Below are 25,844 nucleotides of genomic sequence, written 5' to 3'. Positions count from 1 at the left end.
AAAGCCGGAAGTGGTGCTGTGGCTCAAGTGGTAGAGCGCTAGCCTTGAGCTGAAGAGCTCAGGGACACAGCGCCCAGGCCCAGAGTTCAGGCCCCACAACAACAACAAAAAAAGTTAGAGAAGACAGTTCCCCCACCACAGCTGGACTATTTTCTTCTTAAAATGAAACATATCCTATGCCTGTAGAAATTAGTAATGGTCTAGATGAACAAATACACAGAAATACTTTTAACTGGGTATGGGAGAAAATTTCTAGTTTAGAAAATTATACCATTGGGTGTCTGTTTTACTCCTTATAGACTATGCAATATTAGGGAGATCTTTTAGCCTCTCCATGTTAATAGCTCTAAATGGAGATGAGCCCTTATCCTATGATTGCATTATATGTAAGGAGCTGAAGCCAGGACGCAGTGATGTAAAGACCTTTTCATTCTTTTCCTTCCTCAATACCCCTTACGTCTACCCCAGATCCTAATAAGATGGGAACTTAGTACAGGGCCTATCCATGCTAAAAAAAAATACCCTACCACTGAGCCACACATTTACTTCTCCATTCCCCTTATAAGTTCTCCTCTATCACCTTAGAAAGAATCTAAAAAGAATATTTGTACAACTACTTAATAGTAGTAATAATAATAATAATAAAGGCCTTTAAGGCTCACACCTACAATCCTAGCTACTCAAGAGGCTAAAATTTGAGGATTGGGGCTAGAGCAGGTCTTGGCAATAAATAAATAAATAAATAAATAAAGTCCATGAGCCTCTTAAATTTAACCAGCAAAAATCCATAAGTAGAGGTGTAGCTCAAGTGGTAGAGCATAGACTTAAGTGAAAAGCAAAGAATCAGCATCTAGCTGAGTTGGAGCCAAAAAAAAAAAAAAAAAAGTGGGAGGACAGTTCCAACTGTGGTGAATAAGTTATTTTGAGAGGACTTTCCTGGGGATAGCAGGACCTTGACTTCTCAATTCATTCTGAAAATATGCAATAATCCCTACCAAGTACTAACCTTTGCCCTAAGACTTAAAAATAGAACAGAGAACTAAACAGACCAACATGGAATCACACTCCACTGCGGTCTAACAGAAGGAGAGATGAGAAACATGTAAAAATCAAGGTACTTTCAGGTAGCAAACGATGTCCAAAGAAAATTAATCAAAGTAGACAATTGTCAAAGTTGAATGAGAAGGAGTGGGAGATCTTTAGATATGGTCAAGATAGATCTTCTTTGAGAATTGGGTATTTGTGCTGCAACTTGAGTTAGAAAACTAAGTCAGCCATAAGCAAAATTTGGGGAGGTAAAAGAATCCCAGGCCTACAGAAGAGCAAATGCAAACTCTTTGAGATAGGAGCTGACTTTCACAAATCAATATGCCAGAGCATACTAAACACAGAGCGCATAGACAGATAAACTGAAAACGAGGGAAGGAACAAGGTAAGAGACAAGAGCAGATTCCATGTTCACTCTGTGAATGAGAATTGGATGGCATGAAGGTAACCAGTGGAAGAAAGGAGAACAATACAAGGCTACGAGAGACTTACAGAGAAGGACAGCAGAACACAAATGGTAAAACAAAATGGCTTGGGTAAGCGTCCAGCTCTCTCACACAAGGGAGAGAACCCCCAAGACTGAACTCCTAAGTAAACCGAGGAGGTCCCACTAAGGGATCATCCAATTCAGCTGTAGGAAAAGGAAGGGCAACCAGCTCAGGTACTTGGAACTAAGCTACTGTGAGAGGCTGGGATGTAGGGAACCAAGAGATTCTGTGTCCCTCAAATCCCTGAGAGTGGACAGAGAATGAGAAAGGTTTTCTGGGATCCCAGAACCAATCATAGCTTAACCACTCATAAGGCACTTTGCCATAGAACTTGGGTGTGAATCAGTCAGATAGCAGAGAAAGAAAAGAAGGAAGGGGAAGAGAGAAAGAAAAAGAAAGAAAGGAAGGGAGGGAGGGAAAGAAAAAGAGGAAGGAGAAGGAAGGAAGGAAGGAAGGAAGGAAGGAAGGAAGGAAGGAAGGAAGGAAGGAAGGAGGGAGAGGGGAAGGAGTAAAAGAAAACAAAATTAAGTTTGGAAAGTTGTAGTGCAACCAGGAAGCCAGAGGTGCAGAAGCTGGCAGGCAACTATACTGGGAGATGGAAAATTGGGAATTCTTGTTCAACCAGAGAGCAGAAGTATCTGTGTAGAAGCTGTTAGGAACATACTGAAGAGTTCCCGCCCCCACACATACAGCACACATGGGAGGTGCCATCCACCTGCTGCAGCTCAAAAGCTTCTGGCGCCTGGCAGCAAAGGCAGTGGCCACCACTGGCCACTCAGCAGCCCTGGGACTCCCTGCTATGCCAAACAACAGAGGCCTGGACCATCAGCCACGAACTTGAACTCCTTAGTCCTTGACTCCATGTAAATCCACGTTCAAGCAGACCCTTGCATCCTGCGGGCAAAACTATATATAAATTTTATGTATATAGCCATACAAAGAACAATTGAGTATTCATATTTGTTGTAAAAAGCCTTTAGGTTCAATATATTTTAATGCATTTGCTTCAATGAATGGCTTATCAGATAAAAAGCATTGGGGGAGGGGGTCCTGGGGCTTGAACTCAGAACTGGGCACTGTCTCCCAGCTTTTTCACTCAAGTCTAGCTCCCTACCACTTGAGCCACAGATCTATTTCCAGCTCTTGCGGTGGGTAATTGGAAATAAGAGTCTCTTGGACTTCCCTTCCCCAGGCTGGTTTCAAACAATGGTACTCAGCCTCCTGAGCAGCTAGCATTAAAGGAGTGGGCTGCAATCTATTCTGTAACGTCTATCTTCTAGCATGGACCTTAATTCTTCCTGTCAAACCCTGTATTTCGCGTCTGAATCCCATTACCTACCGGTGCTTTGGATCGTTTGTTCACCCTCTCTGTTCTACAAGAACTCACCTCCCACTCATACTAACACCCTAGGCTCCACGCCTGACTCTTCCTCATGTAACTCCTATCTAAAAATTAGACATGCATTGCCTGAATATTGATTTGGTTGTTTGGTGTTTTGCATTCTAGGTTTTTGTTTCTTTGTTTTTCTCTTTTTGTTCTCTTCATCCTTGAGTGCTGGTGCCTGTCTAGTTTTATTTTTTATGTGTGCATATATATCAACCAAACTCTCCTACATTCCTTCCCCTGCTCCTTAACCCAACATTCACTTTCACCTAGTAACTACACAGTGCTTTTTTTTTTTTTTTTTTTGTCAGTCCTAGGGCTTGAACTCTGGGCCTGGGCACTGTTCCTGAGCTTCCTTTGCTCAAGGCTAGCTCTCTACCACTTGATCCACAGCACCATTTCTGGCTTTTTCTGTTTTTATGTGGTGCTGAGGAATGGAACCCAGGGCCTCATGCATGCTAGGCAAGCACTCTACCACTGAGCCACCTTCCCAGCCCTGACAGTGCAATCTTCTCAGCAGCCCATCAAACTTCCTCCAAAATAAATCATACCCTACGACATACATACAGCAAGTCTGACCAAATACAAGAAAACTGAAATAATTCCTTGTATTCTATCAGATCATGATGGAGTTAAACTATAACTCAATAGTAAAAGGTATTTTAGAAAACATTCCAATACACGGGATCTGAACAACACCTTGTTGAATGACTGAATAAAGGGAAAGATCCAAAACCTCCTGGAAACTAATGAAAATGAAAAATACATACTACCAGAACTTCTGGGATATGGCAAAGGCAGTTTTGAGAGGGCCAGTCATAGCTAAAATGCATGCATACACACACACACACACACACACACACACACACACACACACACACACACACACATTTAAAACCACTCAAATAAATGGCTTTCTTATGCAACTCAAATTTCTACAAAAATAGGAATAAACCAAACCAGACCAGATAGAAATAGTAAAAATTAGGTAAAAAAAATTAATGGATTGGAAACTAAAAACACTTATACAAAATATCAAAGAAACAGAAAGTTGGTTCTTTGAAAAATACTAATAAGATCAACAAACCCCTTTTCAATTGATGAAAAGGAGGGGAGGGGCTCAAGTTAATAAAATTAGAGGTAAAGATGGAAATATCACAACAAATACCAAAGAAATCCAAATCATCATGAGGAACTACTTTAAAAAGCTAACTGTAAAATCTAGAAGTAGTTAATTTTTAGATGTAGTTGACCCACTAAAACTGAACCAAGAGGATATAAACTGCTTAAACAGAGCTATAATAAGTAATAAAATTGAGGCAACAATACTCTACCAACAAGGAAAAGCCCAGGGGCTAGATGGATTCATGGCCTAATTCCATTGAACTTTTAAGGACTAATACCAATATACCCAAACTCTTCAATAAAATGGGGAAAAAAAGGAATGCTCCCAAACTCATTCTATAAAGCAAGCATTATATTCACTCCAAAACTAGACAGAGAGGCAACAAAATAAGACAATAATAAACTACTCTCATCAATGAACTCTGATGCAAAAATTCTCAGTAGGATCCTTGCAAACCAAATTCAATAACACATTAAAAAGATCATACACCAGATCGAGTTGGTTTCATCCAATATATGTATAAATAAATCTAATAAATGATATAAATAAGACGAGGAACAAATGTCACAAGACCACCTTAATTGATGCCGATAAGGTCTTTAACAAAACTCAGCATCCTTTTACATACAATCTCCGAAGAAACTAGTAATAGAAGTGACATACCTGAACATAATAGAGGCTATGTATGACAAACATACATCTAACATATTAAACAGGAAAAACAGAAATCATATCTCCTACATCAGAAACAAAGATGTCCTTCTCCTCACTCTTACTCAATTCAGCACTAGAATTACCAGCCAGAGCAGTAAAGCAGAATAAAAGATTCAAATAAAGAAATAAGAATGCTCCCTATTTGCTGATATGATCTTGTACTTAACAGATCTTACAGACTCAATAGTTTATTTTAAAATAAACTATTTATTTAGAATAAACAGCACTTATTTCTTCTGGAGGATTCAAGAACTGTTTCTTTGCATTAAAATAAGACTTTTGGAGCAAATGAGTCAAAGTGTCAGAGAACAAGTTCAAGTCTCAGAAAATATTTTTTTTCCTTTCTTTTTTCAATCTAAAAGGCAGCCCACTTTCTAAGACCCAGGTGCTTATAGATTTGTGGCCCTTTAAAGTTGTAAATCAACTGAGAAATGGGAAGAGTAGATAGCTAAAAAGCCCTATGTGATCATAAATGGCTATAATCCAGCTACTCAGGAATTAGGAAGATAATTCAAGGCTGGCCTGGGCAAAAGCATAAAACCCTCTCTGGAAAAAAAAAAACACTAGAGGGCTGGGAAGGTGGCTCAGTGGTAGAGTGCTGGCCTTGCATGCATGAAGCCCTGGGTTCAATTCCTCAGCAAGCACCACATAAGCAGAAAAAACCAGAAGTGGCGCTGTGGCTCAAGTGGTAGAGCGCTAGCCTTGAGCTGAAGAGCTAAGGGACAGCACCCAGGCCCAGAGTTCAGGCCCCATGACCAACAAAAACAAAAAACAAAACCAGAAAGCTAAAGGACTGGACATAGGTGGACATAGGGCCTGTTCACTGCAGGACGACAGGCCTATACTTGGCCTGTTCACTGCAGGACCACAGGCCTATACTTGGCCTGTTCACTCGAGGTTGGCACTCCACCACTTCAGCCACACCTCCACTTCTGGCTTTCTGTTGGTTTATCAGAGATAAGAATCACTCTAAACTGCAATCCTCAGATCTCACTCAGTCTCTTGAATAGCTAGGAGTGTAAGAAGTAGCTAGGATTATAGGCATGAGCCTGTAGAAATTATTTTTTAAAAATTACATTGATGCTGGGTGTTGTGGCTCTTGGAACCAAAAGCACTTTTTATAGCTTAGTTATTTTTTAATTCACTCATTTCTCTATGTTTACTGAACAAAAACTATTTATGCCTGGCATGGTATTAGAGTTCAGATCTTTTTATCTATAAATAAGAAGATAATCTAGCACCAGTGGCTCACACCTGTAATCCTAGAGGCTGAGATTTCAGGATCCAGGTTCAAAGCCAACATACCTATTAACAATAAACTACTAGTATAATTATGACTCAGTCAAAAATAAATTTTGACAATTAGACCCCTGCATTCATAGAATATTCAAAAATTATACTTATTAAACTCTTTTTGCTCAAGGATAGAGCTCTACCACTTAATCCTCAGCTCCACTTCCAGATTTTTTGGTACTTAATTGGAGTCAAGTCTCAGACTATCCTGCCTGGGTAGCTTTGAACTGTAGTCCTCAGATCTCAGCCCCTTACGTAGCTAGTATTATAGTCATGAGCCACTGACACCCAGCTTAAAAAATTCTTTAAGAGTCAGCATAAAAATTCAAACAGAAAAGGAGTTATGCAAAATTTCTTTGAAAATGGAGGAGTATTCATTTTCTATGGAATTTAGATGTCATTAAACACATTTTAAGTGATGTCTTTTTTAATTTTAAAAGTCATGTTTATATTAAACTAAAAATTGCATCTTTTGCAACTAAACTTAGGACAAAGAAATTTCATGTGTCTACTTCAAAATTATTTTAGGGGTTATATCCGCAAAAAAGTGTAGAGACTATTGCCTTAACCGTTCCAACTTACACCTGAAAAATTACTTGGGATCCAAATATTCACATGAAAGAGGTCAGCAGTCAAGAGGGTAGCCGTGAGACTGGGAAGGTGGCTCAGTGGTAGAGCGCTTGCCTTGCATGCATGAGGCCCTGGGTTCGATTTCTCATCATCATATAAGAAAAAGAAAAAAGCCAGAATGGGGCTCAACTGGTAGAGCACTAGCCTTGAGCTGAAGAGCTGAGGGACAGTGCCCAGGCCCAGAGTTCAGGCCCCATGACCGGACCCAAAAACAAAAAACAAAAAATAAAAAAAAAAAGAGGGTACCCATGCTCCCCTTCTCCAGCACCGAATTCTCTTTAGGACTTTCTGAAGCCACTGGTAAATGGTAGTCTGTCCCAGAAGGCCCTGAAAGAGAGCACCTTCACTGAACCAGCCTGTGCCCAAGGCTGTAACTCATAACCTAGTCTATGGCTAGCTCAATTTATACCCCTCCAGCTCATCTAACAGTATCAACACACTTTCATAACTGAAAGCCAAAAAGATTTCCCAATTTGATTTTGCCCCTCTTGCAATATACATTTTCACCTAGTCTATGGCTAGCTCAATTTATACCCCTCCAGCTCATCTAACAGTATCAACACACTTTCATAACTGAAAGCCAAAAAGATTTCCCAATTTGATTTTGCCCCTCTTGCAATATACATTTTCCAGGGAGAAATTAATTGTAGAGATTAAATTTTTTCTGTTCTAAATTACAGTCCAAAGGAATCAGTGCCAACTTCATTCATATCAAAGTCCAATATTATTCACGTCCAACATGTTTTGTCACTCTCCAGAAATGAACTTAGCTCCCCAAACTAGAAATTTCCCTTCTCCAGAAAGGTATCCTGTTAAGTGTACCCAAGTGCCCCTTGCTAGGGGCAGGCTCCTACAGAGCGTGTGCGATGAGGCAGCAGAGGGAACACTTTCCTGGCTCTAATGACAATGTTCAAAACTAAAAGGGTAGAAGGGAGGAACATATGGAGAGTGAACTCGAGTGATGTCCCCATGCATGTATGGAATTATAATTCCCTCCTAATTCGAGTCAAATACAAAAAAAATGTTTAGTATGTATGTTTACACCTAACATAAATTACACATGGCGGACGCTGTACCAGTTGAGCCATGCCTCTAGCTAAGTGGGCTTAAAAAAAATTCCAGTCCTGGGGCTTGAACTGGGCCTGGGTGTTGAGCTTTATTCACTCAAGGCTAGCGCTCTACCACTTGAGCCACGGGCCACTCCCGGCTTTTTCTGTGTCTGGTACTGAGGAATGGAACCCAGGGCTTCATGCATGCTGGGCAATCACTCTACCTCTGAGGCACCTTCCCAGATTGTCCTTTCTTTATAAAGCCATCTTGTGTCTTTCAAGTATTGTATACAATGACACACAAATGCAATCTGTGAAAACGTTTAAAAAAAAAATCTTATGGGCTGGGAAGGTGGCTCAGTGGTAGAGCGCTTGCCTTGCATGCCTGAGGCCCTGGGTTCGATTCCTCAGCACCACATAAGCAAAAAGAAAAAAGCCGGAAGTGGCGCTGTGGCTCAAGTGGTGGAGCTCTAGCCTTGAGCTGAAGAGCTGAGGGACAGCACCCAGGCCCAGAGTTCAGGCCCCATGACCAGACCCAAAAATAAAAAATAAAAATCTTACTCAGAGATGAACTAGTGTAGCAGAAAATAACGTATTATTGATGAGCCTGTCATATGGTTTATCCCGTGCCAGTCCTGGGGCTTGCACTCAGGGCCTAGGCACTGTCTCTGAGCTTTGGCACTCACAGCTAGCTCTCTGCCACTTGAGCCGCAGTGCCACTTCCAGCTCTTTGGTGGCTAGCTGGAGATGAGATTTTTTGTTTTGTTTTTTGTAGGTCCCTGGACTTGAACTCTGCCTGGGCGCCACTTCCGGTTTCCTGGTGATTTATTGAAGAGTCGCACGGACTTTCCTGCCTGAGCTGGCTTTGAACCTCGATCCTCAGATCTCAGCCTCCTGAGTAGTCAGGATGACAGGCGTGAGCACTGCGGCCTGCTCACACCTCAGCCTGATTCACACCTCAGCCCGATTCACACCTCGGCCCGCCTCACACCTCGGCCCGCCTCACACCTCAGCTCACTCACACCTCAGCCCGATTCACACCTCAGCCCACTCACACCTCAGCCCGCCTCACACCTCGGCCCACTGACACCTCAGCCCGCCTCACACCTCAGCCTGCCTCACACCTCAGCCCACTCACACCTCGGCCCGCCTCACACCTCGGCCCACTCACACCTCGGCCCACTCACACCTCGGCCCACTCACACCTCGGCCCGCCTCACACCTCGGCCCGCCTCACACCTCAGCCCGCCTCACACCTCAGCCCACTCACACCTCAGCCCGCCTCACACCTCAGCCCACTCACACCTCAGCCCACTCACACCTCAGCCCGCCTCACACCTCAGCCCGCCTCACACCTCGGCCCGCCTCACACCTCGGCCCGCCTCACACCTCAGCCCACTCACACCTCAGCCCACTCACACCTCAGCCCGCCTCACACCTCGGCCCACTCACACCTCGGCCCACTCACACCTCAGCCCACTCACACCTCAGCCCGCCTCACACCTCAGCCCACTCACACCTCGGCCCACTCACACCTCGGCCCACTCACACCTCGGCCCACTCACACCTCAGCCCACTCACACCTCGGCCCACTCACACCTCAGCCCGCCTCACACCTCAGCCCACTCACACCTCGGCCCACTCACACCTCGGCCCACTCACACCTCGGCCCACTCACACCTCGGCCCACTCACACCTCGGCCCACTCACACCTCGGCCAGCCTCACACCTCGGCCCACTCACACCTCAGCCCACTCACACCTCAGCCCACTCACACCTCAGCCCACTCACACCTCGGCCCACTCACACCTCAGCCCACTCACACCTCGGCCCACTCACACCTCGGCCCACTCACACCTCGGCCCACTCACACCTCGGCCCACTCACACCTCGGCCCACTCACACCTCGGCCAGCCTCACACCTCGGCCCACTCACACCTCAGCCCACTCACACCTCAGCCCACTCACACCTCAGCCCACTCACACCTCGGCCCACTCACACCTCAGCCCACTCACACCTCGGCCCACTCACACCTCGGCCCACTCACACCTCGGCCCACTCACACCTCGGCCAGCCTCACACCTCGGCCCACTCACACCTCGGCCCGATTCACACCTGCGTCGTCTCCACGGAGCCCCAGCCCAAACCACCCCACAGAAGCCCAAGACCCCGCCGAGCCCGGCGCCCCGCGCCCCTCCGCGCCCTCCGGCCCCCCCCCCCCCCGCGCCCTCCGCCCCCCCCCCCCGCGCCCTCCGGTCCCCCGCGCCCTCCGGCCCCCCCGCGCCCTCCGCCCCCTCCGGTCCCCCGCGCCCCCCCGCGGCCTCCGCCCCCCCCGCGCCCTCCGGTCCCCCGCGGCCCCCCGCGCCCTCCGGCCCCCCGCGCCCTCCGGCCCCCCGCGCCCTCCGGCCCCCGCGCCCTCCGGTCCCCCGCGGCCCCCCGCGCCCTCCGCCCCCTCCGGTCCCCCGCGGCCCCCCGCGGCCTCCGCCCCCCCCGCGCCCTCCGGTCCCCCGCGGCCCCCCGCGCCCTCCGGCCCCCCGCGCCCTCCGGCCCCCCGCGCCCTCCGGTCCCCCGCGGCCCCCCGCGCCCTCCGGCCCCCCGCGCCCTCCGGTCCCCCGCGCCCTCCGGTCCCCCGCGGCCCCCCGCGCCCTCCGGCCCCCCGCGCCCCTGCGGCCCCCGCGCCCTCCGGCCCCCCGCGCCCTCCGGCCCCCCGCGCCCCTGCGGCCCCCGCGCCCTCCGGCCCCCCCGCGCCCCTGCGGCCCCCGCGCCCTCCGGCCCCCCGCGCCCTCCGGCCCCCCGCGCCCCTGCGGCCCCCGCGCCCTCCGGCCCCCCGCGCCCTCCGGTCCCCCGCGGCCCCCCGCGCCCTCCGGCCCCCCGCGCCCTCCGGCCCCCCGCGCCCCTGCGGCCCCCGCGCCCTCCGGCCCCCCGCGCCCTCCGGCCCCCCGCGCCCTCCGGCCCCCCGCGCCCTCCGGCCCCCCGCGCCCTCCGGTCCCCCGCGGCCCCCCGCGCCCTCCGGCCCCCCGCGCCCCTGCGGCCCCCGCGCCCTCCGGCCCCCCGCGCCCTCCGGCCCCCCGCGCCCTCCGGCCCCCCGCGCCCCTGCGGCCCCCGCGCCCTCCGGCCCCCCGCGCCCTCCGGCCCCCCGCGCCCTCCGGTCCCCCGCGGCCCCCCGCGCCCTCCGGCCCCCCGCGCCCCTGCGGCCCCCGCGCCCTCCGGCCCCCCGCGCCCTCCGGCCCCCCGCGCCCTCCGCCCCCCCGCGCCCTCCGGCCCCCCGCGCCCTCCGCCCCCCCGCGCCCTCCGGCCCCCCGCGCCCTCCGGCCCCCCGCGCCCTCCGGCCCCCCGCGCCCTCCGGCCCCCCGCGCCCTCCGGCCCCCCGCGCCCTCCGGACCCCGCGCCACTGCGGCCCCCGCGCCCTCCGGCCCCCCGCGCCCTCCGGCCCCCCGCGCCCCTCTGGCCTCCGCGTCCCCCCAGCTCGCAGCCGTCGCCCCCGAAGCTCAGAACCAGACAAGAGCGAGAGCGACGGTGGAAGAGCGCGCGGGCGCCGGCCCGGGCGGCGCGACCCCAGGGCGCACGCGCGTGGCGGGAGGGGCAGGACGCGCACGCGCGGTGGTGTGGTCGCGCGGCCCTTTCTCTCGGGCCCGCCCCCTTCATGCGCTTCCCGGGAGGCGGCCGGAGGCCGAGCGGGGAAGTGTGGGGCGAGGTGGGTGGGGCTCCGCGCGGGAGCGCAGCCCCCAAAAGAAGGAGAGGGGCGGGGCGGCGGCGACGTCGCCCGGCAGCCCTCCAATCAGGGGCCGGCGCTGCCCCGCCTCCTCCCCGCGCGCTATTGGCCGCGGCGGCCCGGGGGCGGGGCCTGCCGCGGGTCGGGGAGGGCCGGGGGCGGGAGGAGAGGAAGGCGCTGGCGGGCCGTGATGGCGGCGGGTGATGGGGCCGTGAAGCCCGGCACCCTGGGGAGCGGCGGCGGCGGCGGCGGCGGCGGCGGGGACGGCGGGGACGGCGGCGGCGGGGACGGCGGCGGGGGCCCGGGCGCGGCGGGCGCGGGCGGCGGCTGGGCGGCGGCGGCGCCGGCGCTCCTGGCGGGGGGCGGGGAGACGCTGCTGAACGTGGCGCTGCTGGCGCTGGTGCTGCTGGGGGCCTACCGGCTGTGGGCGCGCTGGGGGCGCCGCGCGCGGGCCGCGGGCGCGGGCGCCGGCCCCGACGGCCCCGCCGCCGCGCTGCCCCGCATGAAGAAGCGCGACTTCAGCCTGGAGCAGCTGCGCCAGTACGACGGGGCCCGCACGCCGCGCATCCTGCTGGCCGTCAACGGGAAGGTCTTCGACGTGACCAAGGGCAGCAAGTTCTACGGCCCGGGTGAGGCGGGACGCCCGGACGGAGGGACGGAGGGACGGAGGGAGGGAGGGAGGAGGGCCCGCGCCGGGACCCCGGACGGCCCGGCCCCGCGCCCCCCCGACAGCCCGGCCCCGACAGCCCGGCCCCGCGCCCCCCCGACGGCCCGGCCCCGCGCCCCCCCGACAGCCCGGCCCCGCGCCCCCCCGACGGCCCGGCCCCGCGCCCCCCCGACGGCCCCGACGGCCCGGCCCCGCGCCCCCCGGGACGGCCCGGCCCCGCGCCCCCCCGACGGCCCGGCCCCGCGCCCCCCCCCACGGCCCCGACGGCCCGGCCCCGCGCCCCCCCGACAGCCCCGACGGCCCGGCCCCGCGCCCCCCCGACAGCCCCGACGGCCCGGCCCCGCGCCCCCCCGACAGCCCGGCCCCGACAGCCCGGCCCCGCGCCCCCCCGACAGCCCGGCCCCGACAGCCCGGCCCCGCGCCCCCCCGACAGCCCGGCCCCGACAGCCCGGCCCCGACAGCCCGGCCCCGCGCCCCCCCGACGGCCCGGCCCCGCGCCCCCCCGACGGCCCGGCCCCGCGCCCCCCCGACGGCCCGGCCCCGACAGCCCGGCCCCGCGCCCCCCCGACGGCCCGGCCCCGCGCCCCCCCGACGGCCCCGACGGCCCGGCCCCGCGCCCCCCCCCCACGGCCCCGACGGCCCGGCCCCGCGCCCCCCCCCCACGGCCCCGACGGCCCGGCCCCGCGCTCCCCCCCACGGCCCCGACGGCCCGGCCCTCAGGACACCCGACCCTGCTCCCAAGGCCGCAGCTGTAGGTAGTGCTCCTCCCCAGGGCCCTCCCCCCAGAACCCCTTCCCACCCCACTCCTCCCCTCTCTCGGGCTGGAGTGTCCCCATTTCTAGTTGTCATTCGGGAGGTGTGATTTCCAGAGTAACACCCGGACCTGGCGGCTTGGGCCTCGCTCGCTCTGAGGCCGGCTCAGGAGCACGCCCAGCCCAGCCCGGCCCAGCCCAGCCCAGCCCAGCCCAGCCCAGCCCAGCCCAGCCCAGCCCGGCCCGGCCCGGCCCAGCCCAGCCCAGCCCAGCCCAGCCCGGCCCGGCCCAGCCCAGCCCAGCCCAGCCCAGCCCGGCCCAGCCCAGCCCAGCCCGGCCCAGCCCAGCCCGGCCCAGCCCAGCCCAGCCCGGCCCGGCCCGGCCCAGCCCAGCCCAGCCCAGCCCAGCCCAGCCCTCCGTCTGGAAGCCCCGTGTGCGAACCATCTTGGGCGCTTTCCGAACCGGTTGGGCCCAGGGATGCTGTGCAAGGTGGCCGCGGGCTGGGCTGCGGGTCTTCGCGGGCGCTCAGCAGGCTGTCTGTCTGGTGTGTGAGTACTGAGACAAGTATCCAGCCACATACCCTTTGGTGGTAGGAGGAACGGGAAGGTGGAAGAGCTGTGAGTTAAGACCCGCTCCCTGCCGCGTAGCTTTGCTTCTGCCCCCGCCGCTGCAGTGCGGTGGGAAGGCGGGAAGGCACCCTTCAGACTCATGGAACTTATTGGTGTCCCAGAAATTCACAACGTGGTTTATCAAGGCCGTGCAGTGGTAAATGCTAAGCTTTACTAAGACTGTACAGTAAGTAATGGAATTTGAGACCTAAAATGACCCGTTCCTGGAAAGAATGCATCCAGCAGTAGGAAGACCTGCTGGTTTCCTTAATCTTTGTAGTATTTGGGATTAATTGGCATTTGTGAGTACATACTTGTGCTTACATGGGTTAGATGATACTCTGCAAGTGCTTGGTTTGTTGCTTGCTAGATGGCAGCCTGGGAATCCATCTATTTAATTTCTTTGATGCTTGTGTGTATCTATTCAGTCCTTCCAAGACAACAGATGTCTCTTCCTATTGTCATCAGCTAAAATGGTTAATACTTTTTTATTTATTAGCATGTGGGAGTAGAGAATAGGGCCAAACTACAGTATTTGATCAGATGAGCTAAAGTTGTTGTTGTTATTGTTGCTGTTTGTCACTTGTGGGGCTTGAACTCTGAGCCTGGGCGCTGTCCCCGAACTCTTCAGCTCAAGGCTAGCGCTCTACCACTTGAGTCACAGTACCAGTACTGGTTTTTTGGTGCTTTATTGAAGATAAGAGTCTCATGGCGGGGCTGGGAAGGTGGCTTAGTGGTAGAGCGCTTGCCTTGCATGCATGAGGCCCTGGGTTCGATTCTTCAGCACCACATAAACAAAAAGAAAAAAGCCCGAAGTGGCGCTGTGGCTCAAGTGGTAGAGCGCTAGCCTTGAGCTGAAGAGCTGAGGGACAGCGCCCAGGCCCAGAGTTCAGGCCCCACAACTGGACCCAAAAAAAAAAAAAAGTCTCATGGCCTTTCCTTCCTGGGCTGGCTTTGAACATGATCCTCAGATCTCAACACCTGGCTGCTGAAGTTTTTTAATTAAGGATTTATACAGTATTTTGTGACTACTTAAAGCATTTTCACCACTGCTTTACAGTATATGGAGGAGTTGACTTAGAAGCCCATAGAAATAGTCTACATGTACACAGCTTAGCTAAAAGGTCTGTCATTGTACCCGTCTCACCTGGCTGAGGTAAAGTCTTGGTACAAAGTACAGTGGTCTGTGATGGCTTAGCCACAGGCAGCGGCAGATGGCCCTTGTCAAAGGCGAACAAGAGTGACAAGCTAAGGAGAGAGCAGAGAAGCCGGTTTTAGGTGAGCCTTCCACCAATTCTACATGATGATCAGAGATAATAGAGATAGTTGGAATATCATATTGAAAGTCATAATGGATTTTGAAGACTTAAAGGAAGCCAGAAATCAGGCGCTGGTGGCTCACGCCTGTCGTCCTGGCTACTCAGGAGGCTGAGATCTGAGGATCACAGTTCAAAGCCGGCCTGGGCAGGCTTGTCTCCAGTTAACACCAGAAAACCAGAAGTGGTGCTGTGGCTCAAGTGGGAAGCTGCTCTCAGCTGAGGGACAGCACCCAGAGTTCAAGCCAAGTGATCAGCAACAACAAACACACAAAAGGGAAGCCAGAAAATTTTATGAGCTTAGACTATATTACTTTTCTACATTAATAGAAATGTGAGACTTTTGAAAAGCCTTAAAGCCAAATGTGTATGAAACAAATGTTAGGTTTTGCTTTTAGTATTTTTAATTTTATTGTTGTTAAGGTGATATACAGAGGTGTTTGCCTTTTGCTTTTAATTTTTATTTTCATCCTGAAATAACTAATTGTGTATTACTGCAGCATTCTGGGGTAAACTTGTAAGGAATCTTACTGCCTTGGTTTTATGTCCAGTGGGTAGCCATAGCGACAAGTGGAAGTTCTCAGAAACAGCCACATTACCAAGCACTAAGTCATACAGCTACCATATTGAACAGCAGAAGTCGGAGTAGGAAAAGGAGGCGGCGGCTCCATTCCTTGAGCTTATTACCTCATTTATTTTTCAGGCAGCCCTATGATACTGGTTAGGTTCCCATTTTATATTTGTGAAAAGTGGAACTCAGCTGGCCTAAGGCATATACTAGTAAGTAGCAACACGAGAAATTAAACCAGACCACACTGGTTCAGCAGGCATCCTTCTTGCTGTCTAATCCTGTCCAGCGCACGTATTAACAGATTCAGAAGACTTGGTATGGTCTTGAATGATTTTTATTTAATATTACTTCAATGGAACTCTACCAATATGATGATCTTATTCTTTAATAGTTTATCCTTTATTCCTGTGTTTTTCTTCAACATATATAAAGCCATATCCAGCTTAAATTCCACTGAGGGAAAAATAATCTCATAAGAAGTACAACTCTGCCAAGCACCGGTGGCTCACACCTGTAATTCTAGCTATTCCAAGAGGCTGAGATCTGAGGATCATGGTTCAAAGCCAGCCCAGGCAGGAAAGTCCATGAGACTCTTATCTCCAGTAAACCACTAGAAAACCAGAAGTGGTGTTGTGGCTCAAGTGGTAGAGCGCTCACCTTGAGCTGAAGAGCTGAGGGACAGCACCCAAGCCCAGAGTTCAAGCCCCACAACTGACAAAAAAAAGTACAACTCTGAGATTTCCTGATCATTAGGAAGTTGGGAAAGGAACACAAGGCACATGTACCTTTGGGTCTTTCGTGTGTGTGTGTGTGTGTGTGTGTGTGTGTGTGTGTGTGTGTGTGTGTGTGTGTGTGTGTGTGTGTGTGTGTGTGTGTGTGTGTGTGTGTGTGTGTGTGTGTGTGTGTACGTACATGTGTAAACCTGCCTCTGCCCGCCCGCCGTACTGAAGCTTAGGTGCTGCTGCCCCTCAGCTGCTTCTCTTAAGACTGGCTCTACCACTTGAGGCACAGCTCCACTTCCAGCTTTTGGGGCTTATTTGGAGGTGAGACTCACGACTTTTCTGTCCCAGCTGGCTTTGAACCACGATCCTTAGACCTCATCCTACTGAGTAGCCAGGATTAAAGGCAGGGAGTCACTGGCTCCTGGTTCTTTTCCTCCTTTTTAAACTCCATCTTCAGTGTGTTAATTTAAACACTTATTTTGCAGAAATTCAGTTTAAGCAAGAGTTGACAACATAAAGACAACTATTTCATGGATAGTCTACGTAATGCAGCTCCTATCCCAGCCTTCTGCTTGGAAGCCAACTAGGACTGAGTAGCTTGGATTGTTCACTAACTTTAAATTTTAAAGTATGTCACCCAATTCCATGTTTCAAGGCATAGTAACTAAATTTGCTGATTTAAATTGTAAAAATATGAACTACAAGTTAACTCTTAAAAAGTAATAGCTGAGTATAAGTTCCAACTATTATGACGTTGCTTTGGTATATTAAACTTTGAAATAAAAATGGCCCTAAAATGGCCTTCTAAGTAAGGGCTGGGCCTTGGGGCCCACACCTTTAATCCAGCTACAAGGGAGACCAAGATGGGAAAAATCATGGTTCAAGGCCAGGCCTAGGAAAAAACTCAAGCCCTTTCATAACAAGCTAGGCATGTGCGCCTGTAGTTCTGGATTCTCTGAAAAGATGTTTTTTTGCCAGTCGTGGGGCCTGAACTCTGGGCCTGGGCGCTGTCCCTCAGCTCTTCAGCTCAAGGCCAGCGCTCTACCACTTGAGCCACAGTGCCACTTCCGGCTTTTTCTGATTATGTGGTGCTGAGGAGTCGAACCCAGGGCCTCATGCATGCAAGGCAAGCCCTCTACCACTGAGCCACCTTCCCAGCCCCTGAAAAGACTTTTTTTCAGCAGTTGAATGCTTCTGAGGAAGATTCTAAACCTTAGGTCAGGAGAAGACAGTAGATAAGGTTTTGGAGGGAGGGTGGGAGGTAATATGTTAATCAGTCCTTTTAAGCATAAACCATTCTAGAACTTGTTTGTATTGTTGATTCATTTATTTTTTTCTGAGCCAGCTATCTAAAGCCAGAAAAAAAAATATTGTGTAAAGTTTTATTTTTATATTCATTAAGTATTGAGGCTTCCTTCAAGATGTTGGCAGAGAAAGTCATTTTTCCTATTTTTTTTTTTTTTAATTTTTGTTTGTTGTGGGGCCTGAACTCTGGGCCCAGGCACTGTCCCTCAGCTCTTCAGTTCAAGGCTAGTGCTTTACCACTTGAGCCACAGCGCCACTTCCAGCTTTTTCTGATTATGTGGTGCTGAGGACTTGAACCCGGGGCCTCATGCATGCATGCATGCAAGCCACCTTCCCAGCCCCTATTTGCTGTTTTTATACTGAAAACTTTATGTGTTTTATATACTCTGAAAGTGCCTGCTGAAATTTTTACAGGAAGTGGAGGTTCATATTATAACAGAATACAAAAAAAAAAAGTTGCTGGGCTGGGAAGTTGGCTCAGTGGTAGAGCACTTGCCTTGCATGCCTGAGGCCCTGGGTTCGATTCCTCAGCACCACATAAGCAAAAAGAAAAAACTCAGAAGTGGCGCTGTGGCTCAAGTGGTAGAGCGCTAGCCTTGAGCTGAAGAGCTGAGGGACAGTGCCCAGGCCCAGAGTTCAGGCCCCACAACCGGACCCACCCCCCCCAAAAAAAAAAAAAAAAAAAAGTTGCTGTTGTGATGGACTTTTTTGTTGATTCTCTTAAATTTTATTTTCAGTAGCAGCTTTTTTACTAGCATACATTAGCTATGCAGGAAGGGGGTCTTTGTGCCTTTCTATTTCTGTGCGCAGTGTGCTCTGTTCACCTCTCCTCTCTGTCACTCTCTTTCTTCTCCCTGCCCAGGGCAGTACCAGTCGGTTTCTCCAACCCTCTTTTTTTTTTGGGGGGGGGGGTCTGGTTGTGGGGCCTGAACTCTGGGCCTGGGCGCTGTCCCTCAGCTCTTCAGCTCAAGGCTAGCGCTCTACCACTTGAGCCACAGCTCCCCTTCCAGCTTCTTTTCTTTTTGTTTATGTGGTGCTGAGGAATTGAACCCAGGGCCTCAGGCATGCAAGGCAAGCACTCTACCACTGAGCCACCTTCCCAGCCCTCTCCAACCCTCTTTCTACTCCCCTCCTGCCCCCAACAGAGCCTCTTCCCTTCCCTTCTCTTCCCCACCCAGCCCCTATTGATCAGCAGCTTTCATTTAGGTGGGTTTTTTGGTTGGTGGTGTTTTGTTTTGTTTTTTGGTGGTCATAGGGCTTGAACTCTGGGCCTGGGCACTGTCCTTCTGCTCAAGGCCAGCGCTCTACCACTTGAGGCTCAGTGCCACTTCCAGTTTTCTGGTGGTTTATTGGAGATAAGAGTCTCACAGACTTTCCTGCCTGGGCTGGTTTTGAACTGTGATCCTCAGATCTCAGCCTCTTGAGTAGCTAGGATTAGAGGCATGAGCCATCGGTGCCTGGTTATAATTTCTTTTATGAACTGCATTACTGTCGGAATTCAAATTGGTTTTCATTAATTTTTGTTTATTAAGGTGAAACAATGATTTCTTGTCTCAATATACAGATATTTTTTGGCATGTAAATGCTTTAAATATATGTATAGTCTTTACTGCATTCATTTTAAATAAATCAAGCAACTTTATTTTTCATTAGAAAAAGCTTTGTTCTAATAAGCCCTCTTACTAGAACAATTCATAATAGTAAAACCAGAAATTCTGGTTTTTAAACTGTGACCTTTGTCATATATAGTTGCCTTATAGATGCAGGAAGGCTACTATCCTTTGTAAAACTATGTTTTGTTCCTTATTAGCATATCTGTGTGTGTGTGTGTGTGTGTGTGTGTGTGTGTGTGTGTGTGTGTGTGTGTGTGTGTGCATGACAGGCAGTTATTCTACCACTTGAGTCACACTCCCAGCCCTTTTCTATTTTTATTTTTCAGATCGTGTCTTGTGCTTTTTGCCTAGGGCCAGCCTCAGACCGTGACCCTCCGACCTGGATTACAGGCATGCACCGACACATCTGGTTTATTGTTGGAAAGGTTTATACCTGGGCTGGAACTACAGCCCCTTGACCCGCACCACTCAAGTAACAGGTGTTAACAGGTGTGAACTACCATGTCTGACCTGGCCTTTGCATCATTTGTTTTTAAAGTTGAAACAGAAAAATCTACTTGTTCCATTCTGCAGATAAGAATGAAGACAGAGTTAACTCTTTAAATATCTTTAGTGGCTCTCACTCACCTCCAGAGTCAGAAATCTGAAGAATCATAACTTGAAGTAAGTCCAGACAAAAAAGGTTATTGAGACCCCATCTCCAAAAGTAACCAATAAAGAGTCAGGCTGGAGGTATGGCTCAAGTGGTAGAGCATATGAGCTGAGAAGGCAAGCTGAGAGAGCCCAAGGAATCTGAGTTCAACCCCAGTACTGCCAAAAAACTCTCAAATAGCTAGCCTTTGCCAATTCTATGTGTAAAACTTTCTCTTCATTCTCCAGAAATAATGTCTCTTTTTCGTGTGGGTCAGGATTTTGCTTTCATAAGTGGATCTGTTTACTTAAAAGGGTCAAATCTAGTTTCTCCCTGTTTGGAAGTACAGCTAACTAATTTGAGAGAAATTATATTCCTCCTGCCAGCCACTGGCCTGGGCATTGAAGACAGATGAACAAGACAGTGGCTGTTCTGGAGGACAGACAAGGAATGCTTCACTTGGGCCAGTTATTCCATTCCTCCCCAGAGAAATAAAGCACTCATCATAGCGATAGGCTGGCACACACCTACAACACCAGTTGATACACAGAAGCGGACCACAGGGGCTGGGAAGGTGGCTCAGTGGTGAGCACTCGCCTCGCATGCCTGAGGCCCTGGGTTCCATTCCTCCGCACCACAGAAGCAGAAAAAGCTGGAAGTGGTGCAGCGGCTCAAGTGGTAAAGCGCTCGTCTTAAAGAGCTGAGGGACAGCGCCCAGGCCCAGAGTTCAGGCCCCACAACCGGACCCCCCTCCCCCCCCAAAAAAGAGGACCACAAGTTGGAAGCTGGCTTGAGTGAAGTTAACTCTGGATATCTAAGGCAAAATGGAGGAGGGGTGAAAGAAGTAGAGGCATAGTCAAGTGGTGTAAGGCCATGCATTCAATCCCTATACCAGAAAAAACATTTAAGCTAATTATTATTTAATGTGTTAGGAACTAATTCTTAGACCTACTCCATCTGGTTCCCAGAAATTGTAACAAGACTAGCACAGCGCCTGACACACAGTGCACAATGCTTGACAGAGTGTTATGCCTAAATCCTAGCTACTCAGGAATCTGAGGTGGGGATCATGTTTGGAGCTCAGGCAAAAAGTTAGAGCCAATCCATCTCAACCAATAAAAATTTGAGTGCAGCTGGGTGCCAGTGGCTTGCGCCTGTCATCCTAACTACTCAGGAGGCTGAGATCTGAGGATCACGGTTCAGAGCCATCCTGGGCAGGAGAGTCCATGAGACTCTTACCTCCATTTAACCACCAGAAAACCGAGAGTGACACTGTGACTGTGGCTCAAGTGGCATAGCACTGGCCTTGAGCTGAAGAGCTGAGGGACAGCGCCCAGGCCCAGAGTTCAAGCCCCATGACCAACAAAAAGAAGCATTAATAGGATCAAAGTCCAAGCCGGCCCAAGCAAAAGCAACATCCTAGCTAGGCACTGATGGTTCAAACCTCTGATCCTTGCTACTCATGAGACAGACTTGGAGGGTCAAGATTCAAAACCATCCCAGGCAGAAAAGTCTGTAAGACTCATCTCCAAATACTAGAGTGGAGCTGTGGACTGAATGGTAGGAGCCATGATAATGAAAGGCAAGCAAGAGTACAAAGTCCTGAGTTTGAGCCGAGCTGGACGTTCATGTAGGAGCTATGTGGTAGGCATGCATGAGCTGAGCATCACACAACAGGACTAGAACGAGGCTCACTGGCACGCTCTTCCCTGCCCTCACCGCCTCACTGCTGTTGTTTTGAATGCATTTGAGGTTATCTGAAGTAATTTAAATTCAGGGCTTGTGGCTCCATTGAAAGGCTTTACTTTGATCAAACCTTTTCTCAACGCTTCGTCTATTACGTTTTGAAATTAAAACTGGGTGACAAATAATAGACGTGGCAAGGGTTTTTTAAAATTTGCACATTGAGCAAACGAAGTTGTTGTTTCTTTTTGCAGCCGGTCCATATGGGATATTTGCTGGTAGAGATGCCTCCAGGGGCCTGGCCACGTTCTGCCTAGACAAGGATGCTCTCAGAGATGAGTATGACGACCTTTCCGACTTGAATGCAGTTCAAATGGAGAGTGTTCGAGAATGGGAAATGCAGTTTAAAGGTACCTCCATCATTTTGTTGGGTTCTTTGGGAAATTAAATATGTATTCAAAGGAAGTGTATACTGTCTCCTAGGACAGAGTGGAGCCAGACAGGTGGGTAAGAATGACAACAGAATGCATTCATAAACTGCTTTGTTGAATGGCCTATGTAAAGAGCCAAAGGAAGTCTTTTTTGTTTTTTGTTTTTCGTCAGTCCTGGGGCCTGAACTCAGGGCCTGGGTGCTGTCCCTCAGCTCTTCACCTCAAGGCTAGTGCTCTACCACTTGAACCACAGTGCCACTTTGGTTTTCTGAGTGGTTATTGAAGATAAGAATCTCATGGACTACGGTGCCTGTGCTGGCTTTGAATCGCAATCCTCAGATCTCAGCTTCCTGAGTAGCTAGGATTAAAGACATGAGCTACCGACACCTGGCTAGGTGTCTTTTTTTTTGGTGGGTCCTGGAGCTTAGATTCAGGGCCTCAGCGCTGTCCCAGAGCTGCTGTTGCTCAAGGCTAGCACTCTACCACTTGAGCCACAGCACCACTTCCACTTTTTCTGCTTATGTTGTGCTGAGGAATTGAACCCAGGGCTTCTTGCATACAAGGCATGCTCTACCACTGAGCTACCTTCCCAGCATATATTTTAATGATGTTTCTAAGCATCATAAAAAGTAACATGAGAATTTATATTTGAAAATGGACTTATTGCCAGGTATAGTAGGACATTGTACTAGCTAAAGTCTTAAAAACTGACCGTTTTGGCCAGGTGCCGGTGGCTCACCCCTGTAATCCTAGCTACTCAGGAGGCTGCGATCTGATGATCACAGTTGAAGCCAGGCTGGGCATCTTCAGTTAACCACCAGAAAACTGGAAGTGGCACTGTGGCTTAAGTGCTAGAATACTAGAATTGAGCAAAAGAACTCAAGGATAGCACCCAGGCCCTGAGTGCAAGTCCCACAACCACCCCCACTGCCCAGCCCTTCCCCCCCCACCGCAAAAAAAAAGACAGTTTTAATTTTTTTAGGACTTTTAGGTACAGTTTTAAGAACAACAGCAACAACAATAATACTATTTATCTAGACTTGTAGACCTCAGTAGTAGACCTTGTATTTAGCTCCAGCCCTCATCACCACTAAAACAAAAAACTGGATCCGTGGTATGATATCAATACTGTGATTATATAATGTATTCTAAATGATCTTAACCTTAAGGAAGGAATCCTTTAGTATACCCTGATAGTTTTTACCACTGTGTGCCAGGGTATCTGACATGTATCAGACCCTGGGTCCCTCAGAACAGCTCTTCTGGGTTCTTGGCACTTGTTCTAGTACCATGATATGAAGTGATCTTGTTGTCTGTTCCTTTTGACAGCTAAGTTACTTACCCTAGCTTTAATTCACTTACCAGGGAGTTGATATCAACATGTGTTACCTGCATAAAGGCAAGAAGACCGTTTAGTTAGGAAAGGAAGGAGAGCAACGCGCCACACACTGAGACCTCAGAGAACACACAGAAGCCCCTGAGTTACTCTTACCTCGTTAGGCTTATGTTCTTGGCCTACAGTCATGTTTTATCTGTTTACCATGTGGTTCTCTACCGCATGCTGTTCCAGCCCCACAACTCCTCAGGTCAAGAAAGTCACCATTTCGGGCTGGGAAGGTGGCTCAATGGTAGAGTGCTTGTCTTGCATGCCTGAGGCCCTGGGTTTGATTCCCCAGCACCACATAAGCAAAAAGAAAAAAAAAGCGGAAGTGGCGCTGTGGCTCAAGTGGTAGAGTGCTAGCCTTGAGCTGAAGAGCTGAGGGACAGCGCTCAGGCCCAGAGTTCAGGCCCCACGACCGGACCCAAAAAAAAAAAAGAAAGTCACCATTTCATTTTTCATGTGCCCCAAAATATTAGCTCTAGATTTTTTAAAATACCACTTCTGTGCAAACTCCAGTATATTTACAAATTTTAAATAACTTAGAAGTTCCCTATATTGCCAATTGTAATCTTTAATATAATCCTTAATTATATTACTTTGTAATCTGTCATTTAAATTATAATGTTTTGGGCTATGAAGGGTTAAAATCCTGAGCTGGGGAATATAGCTAACTTATACAACTACCTACCTAACACACATAGGGGCTTTGGGTCAGCCACAGCAACACACAGAAAAGGTTCAAGGACTGCTCTCATCCTCACATGGCCATCCTACACTACACAGTGCAGACACATGTCCAGACTGGACCACAGAGCTGGGCTGGGTGAACTGGCTGTGAGCTACTCAGCTCACTCTGAGGGGTGCTGAATGTGTGTGTTTTAAAAGATCTCCCAGTGACTCTGATAAAGGCCACGAGCACTCCTGTAAAGACTAAGTCCCATGTTTTGGTGGGGGGGTTTTGGTTGGTCAGGGGGCTCAAACTCAGGCCTGACCACTGTCCCTGAGATTTTTTTGCTCAAGGCTAGCGTTCTACCAGTTTGAGCCACAGTGCTATTTCCAGTTTTTTCTGGGTGGTTTATTGGAGATAAGAGTCTCAACAGACTTTCTTTCCTGGGCTGGCTTTAAACCATGATCCTCAGCTCTCAGCCTCCTGAGTAGCTAGGATGACAGGTGGGAGCCACCAGCACCCGGCTAATGCCCATGCTTTCTGAGCTTCCTAGATACACAAAGACCAGACATAGTAAAGTACCAGGAAGAACTTAGCCTATTCCATATGGTTCTAACGAAGCAAGCGCCTTCCCTCTGTGCAATGGAATCATGAAATAAGTTTTGATCACTACCGATCTTCTTTTGCTTTATTTTTCAGAAAAATATGATTATGTAGGCAGACTTCTCAAACCAGGAGAAGAGCCTTCAGAATATACAGATGAAGAGGATACCAAGGATCACAATAAACAGGATTGAACTTTGCAAACCACCAAAGTCAGGGGCCTTCAGAACTGCAGTTCTTACTCCCTTTCACAGAATGTCCAGTGTCTCTGGATGTGATTCACCTGCTGCGAAAAAACATTCACCCAATTGTGTACAAGAGAAGTGAGTCTTGCTGTGAAGATTTGAAAACCGGATGTTATGATGCTGCCAGACCCCTTTGTTGCAGTTGTTTGTAATGTCTGGTGGGGCTTCGTCATCCTGAGAAAAAGACAGGGATTTCTTAAATGGCAAGAAGGTCGTGCGCCTAGGGCAGCTCACTCACTCTCCTCCTCCCCCTCTCCTTCTCCCTCTACCCTCTCTCCCTCTCTCATCTGCCCCTCTCTCCCTCCATTCTTGAATTTGTCCTTTTTGTAAAAAAAAAAAAAAAAAGTATCAAAGACAGCCACATATGTATTTGCTACTCAACTGTACAAATCTCAAACAAAAAACAGCAAGGGACTCTTCTTTAACTGATGTTTTTATCATTGAGGGACAGGAAGACCTGGCCAGGGAGGTAGAAGTTGCACATCAGCTTGAGTGGTTCAGGCTACTGAAATGTTAAAATGTGAATTCCCAAGCTTCTCTTTGGGCTTTGTCAAGGAGGGATAAAAAATAAAACTTATTCCTAAGAATCCATTGGAAATTAGAATGGATTTCAGGTGGATTGAAATCAAAGCAATTCCCCAACAAGATCATTTGAAACTAGTTTTACCCCTTCTGTTCTTTCCCCTAGGTCAAATCAATATTAATTGTGCCTTATTTCACTTCCATAAACTTGAATTACTTTTAGGGAAAGCCCCTATGTGAATTCCCAAGTCACTACAAGCAGGTTGAGACTGAGGTTGGAATGTTCTGTTGACTGCAAAACCTTGATGTCATCCTGTGTATATAGAATGTAAAAGGATTATTCAGTGTTAACTGCCATACGTTAATATACACAAATTTAATTAGCATTGTAATGGCCAAATGCATTCCCCCTTGTGCTTTTCTCTTTTCCAAAAAATCAAAAACAGCAACAACAAAAAACAAAAACACCCACAAACCAACAATTCTTTTTACCCCAACAGCTGCCTAATTCTAGGAATCTGACCCTCACATCTCACTGGTGTTGGGTGTGTGGGGCCGAGGTTTGGATGTCTGTTTGGGTGAGTCTGGATGTGTGCGCGCCTTGGAAGGGACTCGCGATATTGTAAATACAAGTACCATTTTAATAAAGCATGGACAATAAACCAAAATATGCAAAATTGTAA

The 25,844-nt window shown here is 50.0% G+C and overlaps 2 protein-coding genes across 2 annotated transcripts in view; both read left to right on the top strand.

Annotated features, from left to right (window-relative positions):
- The window catches only part of LOC138827042 (basic proline-rich protein-like), a 25,154-nt gene extending 13,519 nt beyond the window's left edge, over positions 1-11,635 (top strand). Inside the window, exons 2-3 of the mRNA XM_070022566.1 lie at positions 8,694-10,992; positions 11,198-11,635. Coding sequence (XP_069878667.1) covers positions 8,694-10,992; positions 11,198-11,635 — 2,737 coding nt within the window. The remainder of the gene's footprint in view (positions 1-8,693; positions 10,993-11,197) is intronic.
- On the top strand, positions 11,616-25,844 carry Pgrmc2 (progesterone receptor membrane component 2). The gene is made up of 3 exons (XM_070022079.1): positions 11,616-12,073; positions 21,567-21,722; positions 24,491-25,844. Exons 1-3 carry the CDS (start codon positions 11,635-11,637, stop codon positions 24,586-24,588), a joined length of 693 nt encoding a protein of 230 aa, XP_069878180.1. The 5' UTR covers positions 11,616-11,634; the 3' UTR covers positions 24,589-25,844.

The sequence above is a fragment of the Dipodomys merriami genome, unplaced genomic scaffold (genome assembly GCF_024711535.1).
Source record: "Dipodomys merriami isolate MVZ:Mamm:240054 unplaced genomic scaffold, mDipMer1.0.p SCAF_15, whole genome shotgun sequence".
Classification (NCBI taxonomy): Eukaryota; Metazoa; Chordata; class Mammalia; order Rodentia; family Heteromyidae; genus Dipodomys; species Dipodomys merriami.
Note: the sequence above shows the minus strand (reverse complement) of the source record. Positions and strands in the feature narration are given on the sequence as shown.

What these genes read in the sequence shown, in the direction of transcription:
- Pgrmc2 (XM_070022079.1), top strand. Translation starts at nt 11,635, where the DNA reads ATGGCGGCGGGTGATGGGGCCGTGAAGCCCGGCACCCTGGGGAGCGGC. An exon ending in CAGCAAGTTCTACGGCCCGG is followed by an intron (nt 12,074 to 21,566) that starts GTGAGGCGGGAC and finishes TTCTTTTTGCAG; the next exon opens with CCGGTCCATATGGGATATTT. An exon ending in ATGGGAAATGCAGTTTAAAG is followed by an intron (nt 21,723 to 24,490) that starts GTACCTCCATCA and finishes TTTATTTTTCAG; the next exon opens with AAAAATATGATTATGTAGGC.